Raw genomic sequence first — 19012 nt, 5'->3', positions numbered from 1 at the left:
TTGCCATCTCCTATTTGACCACTTCCAATTTGCCTTGATTCATGGACCTAACATTCCAGGTTCCTATGCAATATTGCTCTTTACAGCATTGGACCTTGCTTCTATCACCAGTCACATCCACAACTGGGTATTGTTTTTCACTTCTCTTCTTTTGACAGCTATTTGTAAGGCCTCCTCAGACAGCCATTTTGCTTTTTTGCATTTCTTTTCCATGGGGATGGTCTTGACCCCTGTCTCCTGTACAATGTCACGAACCTCAGTCCATAGTTCATCAGGCACTCTATCAGATCTAGTTCCTTAAATCTATTTCTCACGTCCACTGTATAATCATAAGGGATTTGATTTAGGTCATACCTGAATGGTCTAGTGGTTTTTCCTACTTTCCTCAATTTGAGTCTGAATTTGGCAATAAGGAGTTCATGATCTAAGCAACAGTCAGCTCCTGGTCTTGTTTTTGTGGACTGTATAGAGCTTCTCCATCTTTGGCTGCAAAGAATATAATCAATCTGATTTCAGTATTGACCATCTGGTGATGTCCATGTGTAGAGTTTTCTCTTGTGTTGTTGGAAGAGGGTATTTGCTATGACCAGTGCATTCTCTTGGCAAAACTCTATTAGCCTTTGCCCTGCTTCATTCCATATTCCAAAGCCAAATTTGCCTATTACTCCAGGTGTTTCTTGACTTCCTACTTTTGTATTCCAATCCCCTATAATGAAAAGGATATCTTTTTTGGGTGTTAGTTCTAAAAGGTCTTCTAGGTCTTCATAGAACAGTTCAGCTTCAGAGTTACTATTTGGGGCATAGGCTTGGATTACCATGATATTGAATGGTTTGCCTTGGAAATGAACAGAGGAGCTACCCCATGTCCGAGGTCAGGGGCGACAGCTGAGAGGAGCAACCCCACATCAGAGGTCAGGGGCGGTGGAGAGGAGCAACCCCATGTCCAAGGAGTGGCAGCTGCACAGGCACATGAAGGCTGAGAGGAGCTACTCTATGTTCAAGGTCAGGATGGGTGACTTGTCCAAGGTAAGGAGCAACAGCTGCGCTTTGCTGGAGCAGCTGTGAAGAGATACCCCATGTCCAAGGTAAGAGAAACCCAAGTAAGATGGTAGGTGTTGCGAGAGACATCAGAGGGCAGACACACTGAAACCATAATCACAGACAACTAGTCAATCTGATCACATAGACCACAGCCTTGTCTAACTCAATGAAACTAAGCCATGCCATGGGGGGCCACTCAAGATGGACGGGTCATGGTGGAGAGGTCTGACAGAATGTGGTCCACTGGAGAAGGGAATGGCAAACCACTTCAGTATTCTTGCCTTGAGAACCCCATGAACAGTATGAAAAGGCAAAATGATACAATACTGAAAGAGGAACTCCCCAGGCTGGTAGGTGCCCAATATGCTACAGGGGATCAGTGGAAAAATAATTTCAGAAAGAATGAAGGGATGAAGCCAAAGCAAAAACAATACCCAGTTGTGGATGTGACTGGTGATAGAAGCAAGGTCCAATGCTGTAAAGAGCAATATTGCATAGGAACCTGGAATGTTAGGTCCATGAATCAAGGCAAATTGGAAGTGGTCAAACAGGAGATGGCAAGAGTGAACATCAACATTCTAGAAATCAATGAACTAAAATGGACTGGAATGGGTGAATTTAACTCAGATGACCATTATATCTACTACTGTGGGCAGGAATCCCTTAGAAGAAATGGAGTAGCCATCATGGTCAATAAGAGAGTCCAAAATGCAGTACTTGGATGCAATTCAAAAAAGCATTTGTAGCACTTCCCTATTCTCAAAACAATTTTCACATGGGCTAGGTATATTTGATTATCTCAAGAATCCTAAGAGTTGAGTATTACTCTGTGTGTGTTCAGTTGCTCAGTCGTGTCTGACTTTGCGACCCCATGAACTGCAGCTCCCCAGGCTCCTCTGTCCATGGAATTTTCCAGGCAAAAACACTGGAGTGAGCTGCCATTTCCTTTTTCAGGGGATCTTCCCAACCCAGGGATCAAATCCATGTTGCTTGCATCTCTGCATTGACAGACAGAGTCTTTACCACTGCATCATCTGGGAAGCCCCTTGGGTATTATTTGTGGCAGTTATAACTTAAGATGAGAAGTTTGAAGTTCAACCTGTTGATTTTTAGATAACATATCCAGCTGATGGAAAAGGTAGGATTCCATCCCAGGGCTCTCCTCCACTCCCAGGGCTCTCCTCCAGTCCCAGGGCTCTCCTCCCCTGCACCATGACACCATTCAGTGGATCTAAGAACACCACACTCATACAGTGCAAAGAACAATGGATAAACTTCCTGTCCTAATTCTATCACTAACTTTATTTTATAAAAATAAAGTTCATATACATTAACTTATTTGATGAGGAAAAGAAACAATGTATTACTAATGTTGTTTCAGAAAAGGAAACTGAAGTTCAGAAAGATGATACGATTTTTACAAGGTCACCTGGTGGCACTGTCATAAGAAGGCACGTGAAGAAGCACACATGGGAGACTGGTACTTTGAGATCTTAATTTTTTCTCTCTCTACATGTTCCCATTTCCTTTCTTTTCCTTCAAGCTGGTAACTGATTTTGTATTGTATTGCCTCAGGAGAGGTATGTACTAGGACAGAAAATTGAGGGAATTTTAGTTATTCCAGTTTTGCTTTCCAAAAGCCTAAACCCTCTGAATAAAAGAGTCTGTTTCAAAGATCAAAGAGAGATTCTCAGGTACATGCAGAGAGAGAAACATCTTCCAGCCCCTCCCCAGTCTAGGAAAAGATTTTCTCAGCTGAAAACTAAGAGAAGTTTTTGGAACCCAAGGCCGCAGGTATCTAGGCTATTTCCTGGCAGCACTGCCTGAGAGGCAGAAAGACCCCAGAGAGGAAAAGCAACATTATGCAGCTAGGCAAACAGAAACACAGAAATTCTGTGGGGGCCGGGGAGGGGTGGGGAATGTTAAATCCATGTCTTGGAAGTAGTAATTGTAGCTAGACAAGAAAGAACTATCTAGACAAAACAACTCATGACTCAGAGGTAAACTGTTACACTCAGATGATCAATGACCAGAGTAGATCCCGTGCCAGATGGAGCCCTACTATAACCCCAGGAAAGACAGAAAACCTCAAAATGGATTGGAGTGATTCTGCCCATAACTTAGGAATTACGAGTCAGAAACAAAGCTGAACTGTGGAAAATGAAGATATTTCTTACACACCTAAATCTACAGAATAGGAGTCCTGGTCAATGATTATCTAATCTTGTCCCTTCTTCTGGAAGCCAGGTCTTCTGAGCCAGGTCTAGGTTTCTCCCACATCACTGCAACTGATGATGATGGAGGACATGGTTCAAAGAAATGAACATGAAACACAACACTGAAATTGCCTCTTTCCCTATCTGTCCCCTAATAAATTTTAAGCATCATAAAGTCAGACTGAATACCGTTTGCCACTGCAAAACATACACCTAGCACAGTGCCTGTGCCTATTAACAGGCACTCAATAAATCTCCGTTGAATAGATAAATGATTGAATAATTAAATGGAAGGAAAGCTATTTCCTTAAATACATACACAAGTTTACCTTCTAAAATAAATTTTTAGTTTATTATCTATATGGTGTTTTAAATAGAACACGACTTAACAGGCTTATTTCAGGTCTCACCACACATTCAATGATAAAGATGTCACAGCTCTCCAAAATGACAGATACTCTACAGACCCCTCAGAGCCTTGTGCTAACAGACCTAGGGCCTTAACGGCTGGTAAGATGTGCCATCAGGAGAAATAAGATACACAATCTTACTCATAATCTTTGGAAGTTTTAACTTAATAATTTATTTTCACAGGATTTTCTACTTTATAATACATCATTTCCACTTGAATCTTCAATCCTAAAACAAATGAGGTCGGGAGAAATGTTTCATAATGGAGGTGATTGGGCCATAATTCTTGAAATAGCTTTGAAAAACTAAAAACTAAACCTATGCAGAAAGCTTACTACCTGGAATTCAGAATGACTGAGGTAAAACTCATGATCCTTTGCTGACAAAGCAACCTACATTGAGGATACAGAGCCCTCGTGCCTTGACTGCTACAAATTCCTGAGCAGGAATTATAGCTGGGGGACACGTCCTCTTGCCCCAGTTTAAAAAAAAAAGATTTTATGCACCTCAGCATTATACTAAAAACATATGTTTTGTAGCCACTTGTGTGGCTACATGGTAAATATTAAGAAATAAGAGAATATAATGAGAGTATATAATTAAGAAAGAGGAAAGAACATTCTTACAGTTTACGGAATGTATTGTTATAGAAGAGTGAGGAATTAATTGTTTGGCAAAGGCATAAATGAGTGAAACATGTGAATTCAATGTTTTAAAAGTCCAATATTTTGTGTACATCTTCTCATTGACTAGACTTTTCTATCCAAAGATGTAACCAATCAAAGGCCTAAAAGAAAGATCAAATATTCTATCATGAATGGAGCACTTGGACAGTTTCCCAAAAACCTAACAGTTCAAATAGTGTATGGTATCAATTTATTAGCATATCATTTGCAACTTTTCCTATACATAAGAACTACAAAATAAATTCAATTAACAATTTTAGAACGATGCCTACTGTTTGCTTCATAACATACTCTCAATCAGTACTTTAATACAAAGAATATTCTTCTATTTTTCTCTCCAGAATGATCTCTTATCATTCCAAGATGCCTCCTGGATTGATAATTATTTTCCAACATCAAGAGTCTGTGGCTTCATGACTTTTAATAACTCTCTTAACCAAGGTCAAGATGACTCTTTTGAAGGATTTCAAATTTAAGAAAATCTTTAGGAAGTTATCTTATTTTAATTTACAGAAATTACAAAAGTCTGAAAACTGCCTTTTCCCATCCCTCTCTGGGAAGATTTGGGGCTTAACTCTTGAATTCTACTAGCTTGGAAAATGAAAAAACAAGTTTTTCTGAAATGGAATAAAGTATCTGGATAATAACCCTGGTATGGCAAACACAAAAATTCAAACAAAAACTTGGTGAAGTATATACAAAAGGGATAAAATAGCTACTCACAGCCAATAAATTTAGTTACATATTTTCCCCTTTTTAGAGAATCAAATGAAATTATTTTAATAATTGAAGAAAAGCTAGAGATAGAAAAAGAGTATGCCCAGATTATTATTGTTGTTTAGTTGCTAAGTCATGTCCAACTCTTTTGCAACCCCATGGACTGTAGCCCACCAGGCTCCTCTGTCCATGGGCTTTCCCAGGCAAGAATACTGGAGTGGATTGCCATTTCCTTCTCCAAGGGATCTTCCTGACCCAGGGATCAAACCCCCGTTTCTGGCATTGGCAGGCAGATTCTTTACCACTGAACTACCAGGGAAGTCCATACCCAGATAATGAAAGGCAAATATAAAATAGTGAGATCCTACAAAAATGAAGTTAAGCCACAAAGTGCAGGAAACAAGTAAGAAAACTTTAAGGAAACAATAAACTTAAGAGTTATAAGTTTCCTTCCCAGGAGGAGGGGAAAGGAGAAAAACAGAAATGACACTTTTATGAAGTATACAGTCAACCAATAGGAAAGAGTGTAAGCCCAGGAAACAACAATCTCAATTTCAAGAATGATACATGGCATGATACATGGCAATATCATCTCTTGGGATTCCAATTACACAACATTCTTCAACTTCCTTTAAAAAGAACAATGTCTAAACAATGAATTATGAAAATGATCATGTTTAAGTTTCACTAGATAGCATACATACTCCATTACATCACTAAGAACAGTTGCAAAAGAAGAAGTCAAAGGAAATAAAATGTCATGTATATTAATAACATCAGATACACTTCTATACCAATTTAAAAGAAGCACAGAATAGCACAATATTTTAAAAACAGAGAAATGAAATAAGCATCGGTCTCAAAGTATTAAAAGCACTGATTTTTTTTCCCCACATGTTTAGTGACAATAAAGGGAACAAAAAAATTGCTCAAAAAATGTACTGCAATGTACTAAAAAATTCTGTTGAAACATATGTTATCATTAAAAAAGCAGCTTTCTGCAAAAAGCACAGGGTATAACACAGCTATCATTAACTTTTATTTCTTGCATCAATCTAACATGAAATCAGATCAATTCATAAGTCTTGCTGAAATAGCCCCTTACTATACATCATGATCTTGCATCATATCAGAGAATGCTGATACAACTTATCTTGGATCAGCCCTGAATTTTCAGAATTTAAAATAGGTCAAAGATATCAAAAAGGCTTAGCTGGGAGCAAATCAAATTACTACCATAGAAAAAAGAATTCTGAATGAAAAGCAACTGTTGGGAGAAAAATATCTCTGAAGAAGAAATGACATGTTCTGTTGATAAAACTGAAATCTATAAAAATGTGAAGCAAGTGAGTGTAAGATGTAGTTAAGTAATGTCATAAAACAAACTAGCAGTGAATATAGGGGTTTGAGATACAGTAGCTTTGGCTTATCTAAGAACAGTCAAGAATAGCAGCTAGAAATGTACTTAGGGGCTTCCCTGGTGGCCCAGGAGTTAAGAATGCTTCTACTGCAGGGGCATGGGTCCAATCCCTGGTCGGGGAACAGCAAAAAAAGAAAAGAAAAATGTACTTAGTGAGATGTAACACCCATTCCCACTTCCCACCATGGTTCACGTTACCAATCAGAGCAACCACTCTCTACTTTCACAATAACATACAAAATGTTTCACAAGTGAGAAATCTGTCTTATGAAATTTTCTTATTGTAGTAAGAATATATTCAACAATGTATAAACATGGTTCTATGAGGATAGTTATTGCTTAAAATTACATGAAGCCAACTCTTCCATCCTAGCTACATGCAACAACAATGAAGAAAGAAAAAAAGATTTAAGATGACAGAGGACTGTGCTCCCTGCAGAATAAATCTAGGTTATACTTTCAAGTATTTGTTTTACGTATGTTATAGAACAGTACAGACAGTAAGCTTAGCTAATTAAAAATATAATGTACCTGTCGTTACTTGTTTGGTTAGTGGTCTATAATATTTAAAATATATATCTTAGTACTAACAGTTTTAAGAGAAGAGAAAGGGAGGAAAGAAGAGAGAAGGAGGAAGGAAATAAATTATTTCTCCTAAAGTAGTTTTCAATAATGGATCAGCAATTTTTATAACTTCTTTTAAAGGTAGGAACTTTTAACAACCTCAGTCTGCTGGGTTTAGAAACCTTAAGTTCACCCTGATTAGTTAAGTTTTACCTAGAATATCAGTGCCCTTCTTCATCTCTCTTCCCAGATACCTTTTCACCCCCTCATTCTCCATACACACACCACACACACACACATACGCACCACACACACACACACAGTGTTTAATTCAATTACTAGTTTAAAACAAATCCAAAAGGAATACTAACTACAGCACAATAAATGGTAGAAAGAATAAAAATACCCTGCATGCCAAATAAGTCAAAGAGACATACCATTTATTGGCTATATTTCCCAAACCATCCTTGTTCTAAATAAACCAATGATGTCAAGTCTGGGCAAAAGTAGCTCCAAAACTTCGTGGAGAGTTTACTTCTCTCAGTAATTATGGAGGAGAGCAAGGGGAGGAAACAAGCCCAGTCTTAAAATCCCAGTGTACTAGATGTCTAGGTGTTTCACAGGTATTATATATCATTGCCCATCTCCAGAGACACCAGTTGGATAAAGAATCTGATTTTAAGTTTCCTCAGTACACCTTCCAAATCCACAGGTACGATTAAACATCATACAGAGCCAGGTTGTACCTTAACCTTCATCCTAAGCTTTAGTTTTAGACTGCAGGAACTCCCATAACCGGTCAACATTTGGATCTACACTAGTCTACTACAGTGGAGTTCAAAGTGTTGATACAAATTTTAGTTTAAAACTATTAAAAAAAAAAAACTATTTTATAGTCAATTTGGTTTTCTATACCACGTCAAAAAAAAAAAAAAAACCTAGGTTCACAAGGATCCTTAGAAATAAGGTTCACCTGAGGTAGATCTAGGCTAAAGAGAATCCCAAGGTGTATATATGATACTTCAGCAACTCACCAGATCTTGATCAACTGGTGGGGGAGGAGTCCAGTGTTTACCTCATTTGGGAAATTTGCCAGTAATGTTATTGGATAATGTATACACAGCAGTTACCGAAGTTGTGATTTACCACAAAAGGGAAGACTTACACCAGAGTAAATCCAAACATAAAATCTATTCTTAATCAAAAGATAATCTACAATTGTGTACACTGCAAGCAACTTTGTTACCTTTTACAACTATGTAATTCACTTGATAAATATTTAAGCCATAAAGAACAGCTGCACTGTGCATGTTTCTTTTTTAAAGACCATGTAAAAGTCATCTTTAACAAGTTAAGAAAACAAGGGAAAGAAAGTCCCAAACCTGTGGTATCAAATTTTCACTGATTACAAAATGGTGATTTAGACCACCTGATTTGGAAACCACAAATGTCTATAATTAAATAGGACAGCCCTACTTCACTTTCTTTTAGCAAAACAGTATTAACTGAATGATGCACCACAGAAAAGACATTATTATAAGAACTACACCCCAAGCAAAACTTTACTCTCAAATGGAATACAATTTAAATTGCAAATACCAGAACCAAGAAAAAGGACAAACATATACAGGAAACCTCATAGCCCACCTTTCTTCTTGACTGGCATTCTTGGGTCTTTCCAATGCCACAGGATTCAAGAGCTCTTTTCAGGTCTCGACTTGATCCAGCTGGATGGAGGCCAAGGGCCAGGTAACTGTTGCAAACCTCTTGGTTGTTTGAAATCCAGGCAGTCTTCTCTTCCAAATAAAGAAAAAATGATGTATTTTTTTCCCACAAACTTTGACAGTGCCCAAGGAGTTTAAAGAAAAACAGCTTTTGAGTTTTTCAAGTTTTTCAATGCTTCTAAAATAGTTATTCTGCTTAAAAAGAAAATTATTGTAAGCATAGAAAACATTATTAAAACTCCTCTTCAGGCAGCAATATCTCTGGAGTTCAATGACTAACTCAATTAAGGCACAAAACAAATTTACACAGCTGTCTCATTACTCAACACATGATCAAAGATGAACTGGTTGATGATAAAGACCCTCAAATTCTTTAGAGAAAATTTTTAAACCCTCACCTCTCCAAAATACTTTTTAAAACCTCTTTAATGGTCTCTAAAATAGGTGGGGTGAGTTTGGACAGTTTTCTGGGGGCAGAACCCAGACTGAAAGGCCCTTTTCTATTTACTGGACCCGAAGTTCCGGATCTCACCCCCTCAGTGAGACAGGATCCAGCTTGCTGTCACTTTCATTTTTTTTTTTCTTCTGTGCTCTCCAAGCCCCTCAGGCTTGATCCTTAATGCCCCTCTGATTCTGATCCTCCCATGTATTAACCGAGAGGATTGGAAAGAAGGAAAGCAATCCCTTGGCATGGAGACATTAAAGTGACAGTGCTACTCAATGGGCACTTGATGCAGGATGAGTTGGCGAAGATCTCTTCACACTGGAGTCAGTCAAATCATGCCATCTCTTCGCATCCAGGCAGCTCCCTATCCGGCGAGGAAAAAACAGTGAGACTGCTCGAGACAAGTCAGACCTTCCCCCAAAGGTGTTTTCTGAGACGCTGTAGTAGTATTAGGCATGTGAGCATAAGCTGGGCAAACGGTTTGCGGTTTCCTAAATGGGAGAGAGTTCGGCTGCGTGGCTTCCACATCCACCCTTTTTCTCTCAGTCTCTCTCTCCAAACTACCCACCTTCCTTTCGCAGAAAAGACCAGAAATCCCTCTGCTACCGCCGGCCACCCCTCTGCCCACACCCCGTTCTTAGAGAGATGAGCACAGAAACGTCCCGCACCCCTCCACGCGATGAAGTGTTTCCTCAGGCAGGAGAAACAGCAACACTAGAAATTATATAACTCGCGATTCTGGCTTCTCTAAGACGCGGAGACGGGAGGGTCGGGGGTTGCTGGTCTGGGAGACACTGCCGGGCACTGAACGTGCACAAAAGGGGCCAGGCCTTCGCGCAGCGCCCCCTTCACCCCCACCTCGAAACATCGGCTGGCAAGGGGGGTCTTCTAGGGGAGTGGAGGGGCAAATTTCTCTCCGGCCCCTTCCCAAGCGGGGTAAACGGATGGCATGTGAGGGGACTAGAGACTGAAGAGGAGACGCTGACGGCTGTGAGGGGAGGAGGCTACTCGGGGCTGCTCCGGCGGCCGGTTGGGGGCTCTAGGGAGGAGGTGCCCGAGAAGCTGGAGCCTTAACACACGGGCTGGGCCAGAGGGGCGAGCACCCTGAAGAAGTGAAGGGGGCGGGCAGCTCGGCCACAGCTAACGGAGGTGTCCTGAGGAGAGAAACACGCGCAGCCACATTCGTGTGCGAGGACGGGCCCACGTTTCCCTCAGAAAGCGAGAACCAGGGAGCCAGGCTCACAAATAGCAGAAGCCGGGGATGAGGGCCTGGCGGGGGGCGGGCCCACGGGCGTCCGGCTCTCCTTGAAGCCAATGAGCGCCTCCAGACACCGCGCCCAATCACAACCAGGACGGAGGGCGCGGCTTTTGACTGGGCCGGGGCTGAGGGCGATAGACGTGAGCCCGCGACCCTTCCGGACCCGAGAGCCCTGCGTCCCCGCCCACCGCCAGTCACGTGAGTCGCCAAGATGGCGGCGCTCGGGCGTGAGGCTGGAGACGACGTGCGGGTTGCCGGTGTGGTGCCGGTGGGAGCTGCGGAAGTGCCTAAGGTAGGCGGAAACCCAGGGTGCTGAGGCCCGTGATTTCTGCGACCTCAAGTGCTGGCGCACTCTTCTGAAATGATGCGCATAAAAGGAACCTGAAAGTCTAAACAGGACAGTTCCCCAACTCCATGCAAGGCACGTTTAAATCCCCAGTTGCTGTGAAAAGAGGTGCGGAGAAAGAAGGAGACCTAAACTTTAGTCCTGAATGATGGAGCCTGTTTTCTCTTGCCTGGGGCCTTTGTACTTTAAACCCCCTGCCATTCTGTCCTGACTTCTGCCCTGGTAGTGGGTTCTGAGGACAAGACTACATCTTGCTTAACTGAGGGACTTTCAAATACCAGGTGAATGTTTGAGCAAAAGATGAATGATTGATGAATAAAATTCTCAAAGTCAAGTGAATTGATACACATAAAAGCACTACAAAACCATAAGATACTTTGAAAGTTACAAACTTGCACGATGCAGTATTACTGGTGTAATTGAATCGTGGTGACCAGTTGAGTGGCCTTGAACTCGTTACTTTTTAGATGAAATGTGCGTTATAGCAAAATCTGTACATTTCAGTACTTGTAAAACTTGTCAGGAAGTTATCAGTATATTTCTCTGCTTTAATAACAGTGCCTTAGGAAAACTAGGTATCCAGTAAACATTTGCTGTCCTGTTTCAGTATTTTAGGATCCTAATTCTGGATGTTTGTGTTCACTATATACTGAGGTAGACGAGATAGGAAGTTGGTACACGGCATTGTCTGAAAGTTTTGTGAGTAATAAGGGACTTCAGTGAATTGGATGACAGGGAAACAAAAAGTTTTCCCAAGTTTCTGGTTATCATGCTACTGACATCTGCCTTCATGTACATTAGATGGATTCGATATAGAATCTTTCTGTATTGCTATCTTGTTTCTTCCATTTGCCATTTAGATGTCAGAGAGGCAAAAGATTAAATCTAGTTTGTGAGAAATTGGAATTTATAAAATATTTTATTTTTTTTTTCCTGTCTTCCCAGATAATTTAACGAAAAAGAACTGGCTCGATTATAGTTCTTCACTGATAGGGAAATAAACTGGTCCATTATTACTCTTTGTTTAATACCATACAAATATTCAAGAGAGCCCATACCTTCACGACGTTGATTGTTGTCGTTCAGTGGTCAAGTCGTATCAGACTCTTTGCGACTCCATGGACTGCAGCACACCAGGCCTCCCTGTCCCTCACCATCTCCCACTTTGCCCAAGTTCATGTCCATTGAATCGGTGATGCCATCCAACCATCTCATCCAGTCGCCCTCAGGATGTTGATATGTTTGAATCGACCTTTCATTAGTTCAGTTCAGTTCAGTCTCTCAGTCATGTCTCACTCTTTGCGACCCCATGAATTGCAGCATGCCAGGCCTCCCTGTCCATCACCAACTCCTGGAGTTCACTCAAACTCACGTCCATCGAGTCAGTGATGCCATCCAGCCATCTATCTCATACTCTGTCGTCCCCTTCTCCTCCTGCCCCAGCATCAGAGTCTTTTCCAATGAGTCAACTCTTCGCATGAGGTGGCCAAAGTACTGGAGTTTCAGCTTTAGCATCATTCCTTCCAAAGAACACCCAGGACCGATCTCCTTTAGAATGGACTGGCTGGATCTCCTTGCAGTCCAAGGGACTCTCAAGAGTCTTAACACCACAGTTCAAAAGCAACAATTCTTCGGCGCTCAGCTTTTTTCACAGTCCAACTCTCACATCCATATCACTATTCAGGAAATGAATATTACAGTGATGTTCAACATGTGTCCATTTGACTACCAGCATCAGAATCACTGGTGCAGATTTCTGGACTTTACTCCTGCTGAGCCCAGATATTTCAATAGGGAGCTCAAGAGACAGCACGTCAAGTACACTGCCCATGTGATTCTTGTGCACACGAAAGGTTTAAAATCTTACTAAGTCTCTTCTATGTCCTTTATGTTTAATCCACTCTGATTCTCTTGCCCAGGACTCCTGAAATTTGAGACTTATGAGTCTGCCCTTGACCACAAATGTTGTTAACATAGGGATTCATATAAATTGTGAAGGACACAGATTTTTAATCTATTCACTAGCTAATCTGGAATCCCATAATGCCAGTGTGCCAAATGATGTAACAAATACTATTAAGACTTTTCATAAAAATCTGAGAGTCTTACCCAGAGCAAAATATTTTAAAAGGGTCCTTTCTGAAAGCCTAGTTTTGTTTTGTTTTTTTTTTAACCACTGGTTTCTGTTAAGATGGCTTCCCTCATAGCTCAGTTGGTAAAGAATCTGCCTGCAATGCAGAGGACCTCAGTTTGATTTGTGGGTTGGGAATGTCTGCTGGAGAAGGGATAGGCTACTCACTCCAGTATTCTTGGGCTTCCCTGGTGGCTCAGACAGTAAAGAATCTCTGCAATGCAAGAGACCTGGGTTTGATCCCTGGGTTGGAAGATTCCCCTGGAAGAGGGCATGGCAACCCACTCCAGTATTCTTGCCTGGAGAATTCCATGGACTGTATAGTTCATGGGATTGCAGAGAGACACGACTGAGCAACTTTCACCTTATGTTAAGATGCTACTGGCCAAACCTCATGGTCCCTCAATATTAGCAACTGTCTATGCATCACACTTGGGAGACAGGAACTTTCCAACCTTGGAGTCCAGTGCCTTAGGACCAGGCCCCCTGATATTACCATGTAACAGTTTCCAGCAAAGGCCCTACTTCCGCCCCAGGTGCTCCTCACGAGCTAGATATGTAACTTACATAATCCAAGGTAGCCATCCACTGCCTCTTCCTAGTCTGGAAGGTGTCCCTCCTCCTGATGTTCTCTCTCACTGGTTTCCAAAGAAACTCCTGCTCCTACCTCTCCAACAAACCCAGCATAATCCCCAAAACTCGGGCTTTCATGAGACAGAGGATAAAAATGGTTGTCAACAGGTAGCTACTGTTTACTTTCAGCTCTGAAAAAGCTACAGTGTGGAGAACTACAACAGGCCTGGCTACCTTCAGGGAAAACTGTAAGGAAAACAAAAATACCTGAGTAACTTAATCCTTCTACATCAAGTCCTAAGGCAAGTCAACCTCTCTGAACCTTGTTTGTCTCATCCATAAAAGTAGAGATGACCATTTTCCTACCAACTTCTCAAAGTTATTACATGAATCAAAAAACCATTGTCTAAAAGATAAGAGCCCACTAAACAATGAATGAATTAACAAAGGATGTGAAAGCAGATGACAGTACTTGATACTTTACTAGGGTCTAAATGTTTTTTAATCTGAATCTGTAGAATTTATAAGATTTACTATTAACATCATTAGCTATTATGGTTCTGAATTTTGTGTTTTCCAGGACATCAAGATACCAACATACACACATGGTCAGTCCAGGCCTTCTCTAGGAGATGCAAAACTCAGCAAACCAGTAGTCATCGAAATCATAGAAAAAAAAATTGAATGCCTTAGAAAAGAAAAGTAAGAGACACACCCAGACTGAAAGTCAATAACTTTATTTGTAGATCTTCTGTATTGCCATGGTTTCTAGGTATCTAAGATCCTATTAACTGTACTGAGTTGGTTATGAAGAAAGCTTTTTTTAAAAAAAGAACTGGAGGGAAACATGAGCAGATGAAAATAGCCGTTTGTTACAATACTGAGACTGGATAATTTCTTTTGTCTCTTGAAATTCCTTTGTTTCTCAAATTGTTGAAATGTTATCTGTGCAATAAGCATATTTTAATTAAAGGTAATCAAGAGAACACCATTTGAGGACTACTTACATTAATTATCGATTATAATTAAATTCAATTTAGAATTTCTTACTTCAGCCACACTGCTGAGCTCAGCAAAAAGGAATACAGGATTCCATGATGTACATATAGTCTCACATTACCATTCTGACTTTTAGATTTTAATAGAGCTCAAGAATAAAATCAATGGACATTAATCTGAATTATTCAACATTTCTGGATTTAGGTATGAGTCAGAATAAGCAAAACTAGATCTTTCAAGTTTATTTGAAGTTTTGGAAATACTTTAAATGTATCTGGACTACTTAAATAGTTATTTTCTAGAAGACCTAACCAAATGTCAACAACTTTTTTCAGATGACCTTAAGCAAATTAATTCTTACAGTAGAAAGAACAGTATTCTTGGATTTAGCTAGCTTATAAAATTTGGCTACATTGAAAGTACTGATCCTTATTTTTGGCCAAAATTTATTTCTCTTTAAAAGAGCTCCATCTTAGAACCACACTGTTCTCAGAAAGAGAATTATATTATCCTCTCATTAGAATGCAATCTCCATGAGGGGTGGGATTTTTTTGTTTTTTTCCCCGCTTTATTCACTGCTCCAGCCTTAGCACAAAGAAAATACCTTTCACAGAGTAAATGCTTAAGAAAAATGTGATGTTGCATAAATATATAATAACGAATGACTACACAGGAAAGGATATATCTGTTAGAAGAGTATTATGTTGAACTTAACTTTCACTCTGTTTTTCCAATTAGGACTTTAAATATATATGGAACACTGACCTTTGGAACAACAGCTGCTTTCTCTGGAATGTTGACAAACTTCATTTTCAGACATCGCTTCAAGGTCACGCATGATGTTTTGAAGACATATGCATCATTGACTGCACTTCCATTTTTGTCTACCATAGTTTCTTATAAGCTTCTTGTAACAGATGCTTTGTGTTCAGGTAATTTTAAATTCATTAGCATATCATGTGTTTATATCTAAGTAAAATTACTCATTAACATATACTGTTGCTACTGCTGATAATAATCCCTTACATGTGTATATTTCTTTACCACTAACAAAAGTACCTTCACATATATTGTCCTGTTTAAATGCCACAATAGTCTTCCTAATCAGACAGGAAAAATAGTATTGTGGCTTTTTTTTTTTTAACAGGTAAGATACTAAGCTGAGACAGGTTCAGGTACACTAAGAAGCAACATAATGTACTAGAAAAAAAGCAGGCTTTGGTATACTACATATTTCACTTAAGTTTTGTGACACTGGGCAAGTCATTTAAGAGACATGCTTGTTTTAAGAGACTCAGTTGTTTTGTATCTATGAATTAGGACTAATAGTACTTACCTCAGGATTGTTTTAAAAATTAAGATAATGTATGCTGAATGCCTGGCATAGTATCTGGTATATTATGGGCGTCTGATGTTACTTCCTGAGGAACTTCAGGAACTTCCTAAGTTACTTCCCGTACTTTAAGTTTCACAGCTAGTAATTGATGGAACCCATGATCCCTGTTCATCAGGTACCTGCTTAAATACCTCATCTCCAGGGAAATCTCTGATTCCCTCAGGTTAAGTTTCTCCATACATTCTCTATTCATTTTACCTTCAAAGCATGTGCACGTTTAAGTATTTGTCTAATGCATTTCTTTCTTAGTAGACTTGACCTGAAGATCAGTGGTTGGGTCTGTTGTGTTACACTGTATCCCTAGCACATGACTGATATACAGACAATACAAATGTACTAATCTGGAATCCAGATATCTGGTCTGCTAGTTTAATATTCTTCATTGTGAAATTGCTTTTGCACCAGCTGTATAAGTAAGAAGTGAACTTATCCTTATATAAAGTGTAATAAAAACATTTAAAATTTTTGATGCATTCAGTATATTGTACCATACACTGAATTTCTAGCATTCTTTCAACTATTTTGCTGTGGTTGAGGACAATGCAAATAAGTACAGTATAAGAACCCAAGACTCTTAATAGCCAAATTTACTTTTGTTTTCCAGGTAACATAAGCCAGGAAAATTGTGTTCTTAGAAGCTCACTGATTGGCATAGCATGTGGTGTTTTATATCCCACTGCTTTGGCTTTTTCTAAAAATGGACGTCTGGCATTCAAGTAAGTCCATCTTCTTGTTCCTTCTTTTCCTTCTCCTCCCTTCCCTACCTCCATACTTCCAAATTTTTTTTTTAATGTTAATAAATTCTCCTTATTCTTTAGCTGCCAGTGACACATTTTAATTAAGATATCATGGTTTCATATTTCAAATAGCTAATTTTAACCCTTTTTGCTCTCTACATGAAAGATCTAGAACAGAAATGATCAGTTTAGGAGAAATCAACAAATGTTCCATAGAATTTACATCCAGACGAAGTCCTTAACTCTTTTTCCTTTTTAGGTATCATACTGTTCCCATGCCACCAAAAGGAAGGGTTTTACTTTATTGGCTGCTGCTTTGTCATACAGAGATAAAAGCAATGGTGATCCCTCTCATCCTTCAGACAACCTTTGGAATATTTCATGGTCTGCAGCACTATGCAATATTTGAAAGTACACTTGAGAAAACTGTTCATGAAGATTAACTGAAGAATGAATGGACACTAAATCAGCTGAATGAACTTTTTTATAAGGACTCAGGCATTGCTGAAAGAGTTAAAAAAATAGTTCTGGATAGACAGTTTGTCTCTTTTCCTTTTGCCCAGTATACAGCAGGTGCTCAATAAATAGTAAATAAATGTAGATTTTGTCTCTGTTTCGTTATTATATATGGAAATGGGCTTGAGGCCCCAGGGTCTAATCTATACATTTATATATTTATTCATTCATAAACATGGAGCACCTGCTAGGTCTCAGGCATTGTGTTACTTTTAATAAGAAATGGCCCTTACCCAGAAGAAACTCACAATTAGAAATGTGAACACACAGCATGAGAGGGTTTGAGAGGTATACCTGTAATTGTGTGAGCATACTGAGGATGTAGCTGTTAAATACTTGTGCAGAAGGGAAAGCTATGGGGAAAAGTGACATTGTCCTAAATTTTGAAGGGAAAGTTGAAAGTTCACAAGAAATCAATATAGAAATAACGTAACAGCCCATTCCTCTGAACTCTCATTCAGTATACTTAGTAGCTCTTAATCATTAACAAATTCACTATGCTATTTAAAGAACATTTATTGGGACTTTCCTGGTGGTCTAGAGACTTTTAAGACTCCATGCTCCCAGGGCAGACAGCCATTGGAATATTTCATGGTCTGGGTTTGATCCCCTGGTCAGGGAACTAGATCCCACATGCTGGAACTTAAAGAGTTCACATGCCATAACTAAAGGTCCTGCTTGCCCCAGTGAAGATTAAAAATCCTATGTGCTGCAACTAAGCCCCAGCACAGCCAAATAAATATTTTTGAAAGAAAGAACATTTATTGAGTATCTATTTGCTATTAATACTGGTACCAGGGGTACAAAGATTCAGTCCTTGCCCTCAAGAAGGTTAATCTAAAGGAGGTCACAGCATGCTGCTTAAGTCTGCTACAGCACTCCTGAGCTACACATTTAATTAAGGAAACTTAGTACCAGAAATGAACACTGATGAACAAGACACGCAATGGAATCTCATAGCTTATTCTCTGTCTTAATCATGTTCATCTTGAGATTTAAGGATTTGGTCATCTGAGGCCCCAGGCAACCTACAGCAGAAATGGAAATCTTAACAAGGTGCTTTACAGCATCAAATATAACAATCTGAAACACATACACTCCTACTAATTAAAAAAAAATTGGCCAGTAAGCCATTCAGCTTCTATTCTCAGAATAATTCATGATACTTGAAACTGAGGAAAAGGCAGGTGAAGGGAGGGAGAGAGGGAGCCAAGTCAAGCAGATAACTACATCAATGGTATTAATATTAACTCTTAAAAATTATTAAGCAACAAGTACATGAAAACCTCATTGTGAGATATTCAAATGATCCAGAAGAATAAAAAGTGAGACATGAAAGTCCCCCTTCACACCCACTCCATCCTATTTCTACTCCATTCTCCAGGGGTAACTACTAAGTTAGCACGACTCTTTCCTTATAGTCTTCCTTTGTAATTTACATATTTTTAAATAAATGGTATTATCCATACATATACTGGAAATTTTCACTTCACTGTATATCTTAGCTTTCCAACTCATTTCATATAAGTCTAATATGTGCTTTTTAGTGACTAAAAAACATTCTTAGTGATTCCAGTATTCACATAGGTGACCCTTTCAACACCTTGGTGTCTCTATCATACCACTTATTCCCATGGTCATACTCTAGACCTGTGCCATCCAATATATAATAGTCATTAGTCATTTGTGGCTGCTGAGCATTTGAAATGTGACTAGTCTAAATTGAGATACATTGTAAGTGTAAAATACGCATTAAGTTTTAAAATTTTCTATGTAAAAGAATGCAAGATATCTCAATCTTGATTACATGTTGAAATGTTACTCTTTTGGAT

At 39.4% G+C, this 19012-nt stretch overlaps 2 protein-coding genes across 2 annotated transcripts in view; one reads left to right on the top strand and one right to left on the bottom strand.

Moving 5' to 3' along the window:
* Positions 1–10478, bottom strand: part of DLG2 (discs, large homolog 2 (Drosophila)) — a 2340373-nt gene extending 2329895 nt beyond the window's left edge. Inside the window, exons 1-2 of the mRNA XM_010853191.1 lie at positions 9312–10478; positions 8703–8851 (exon numbers count right to left, since the gene is read on the bottom strand). Of these exons, the coding sequence (XP_010851493.1) occupies positions 8703–8721 (19 nt within the window). The 5' untranslated portion in view covers positions 8722–8851; positions 9312–10478. The remainder of the gene's footprint in view (positions 1–8702; positions 8852–9311) is intronic.
* A 149-nt stretch (positions 10479–10627) lies between these two features.
* TMEM126B (transmembrane protein 126B) lies at positions 10628–17264 on the top strand. The gene is made up of 5 exons (XM_010853190.1): positions 10628–10774; positions 14113–14234; positions 15270–15463; positions 16532–16643; positions 16924–17264. The coding sequence occupies exons 1-5, from the start codon at positions 10694–10696 to the stop codon at positions 17105–17107; spliced, it is 693 nt and encodes a 230-aa protein (XP_010851492.1). The 5' UTR covers positions 10628–10693; the 3' UTR covers positions 17108–17264.
* The last annotated feature ends 1748 nt before the right edge of the window (positions 17265–19012 follow it).

Source organism: Bison bison, unplaced genomic scaffold (assembly GCF_000754665.1).
Source record: "Bison bison bison isolate TAMUID 2011002044 unplaced genomic scaffold, Bison_UMD1.0 scf7180017864324, whole genome shotgun sequence".
Taxonomy (NCBI): domain Eukaryota; kingdom Metazoa; phylum Chordata; class Mammalia; order Artiodactyla; family Bovidae; genus Bison; species Bison bison.
The sequence above is the reverse complement of the archived record's forward strand: the minus strand, read 5'-3'. Positions and strand labels throughout refer to the sequence as shown.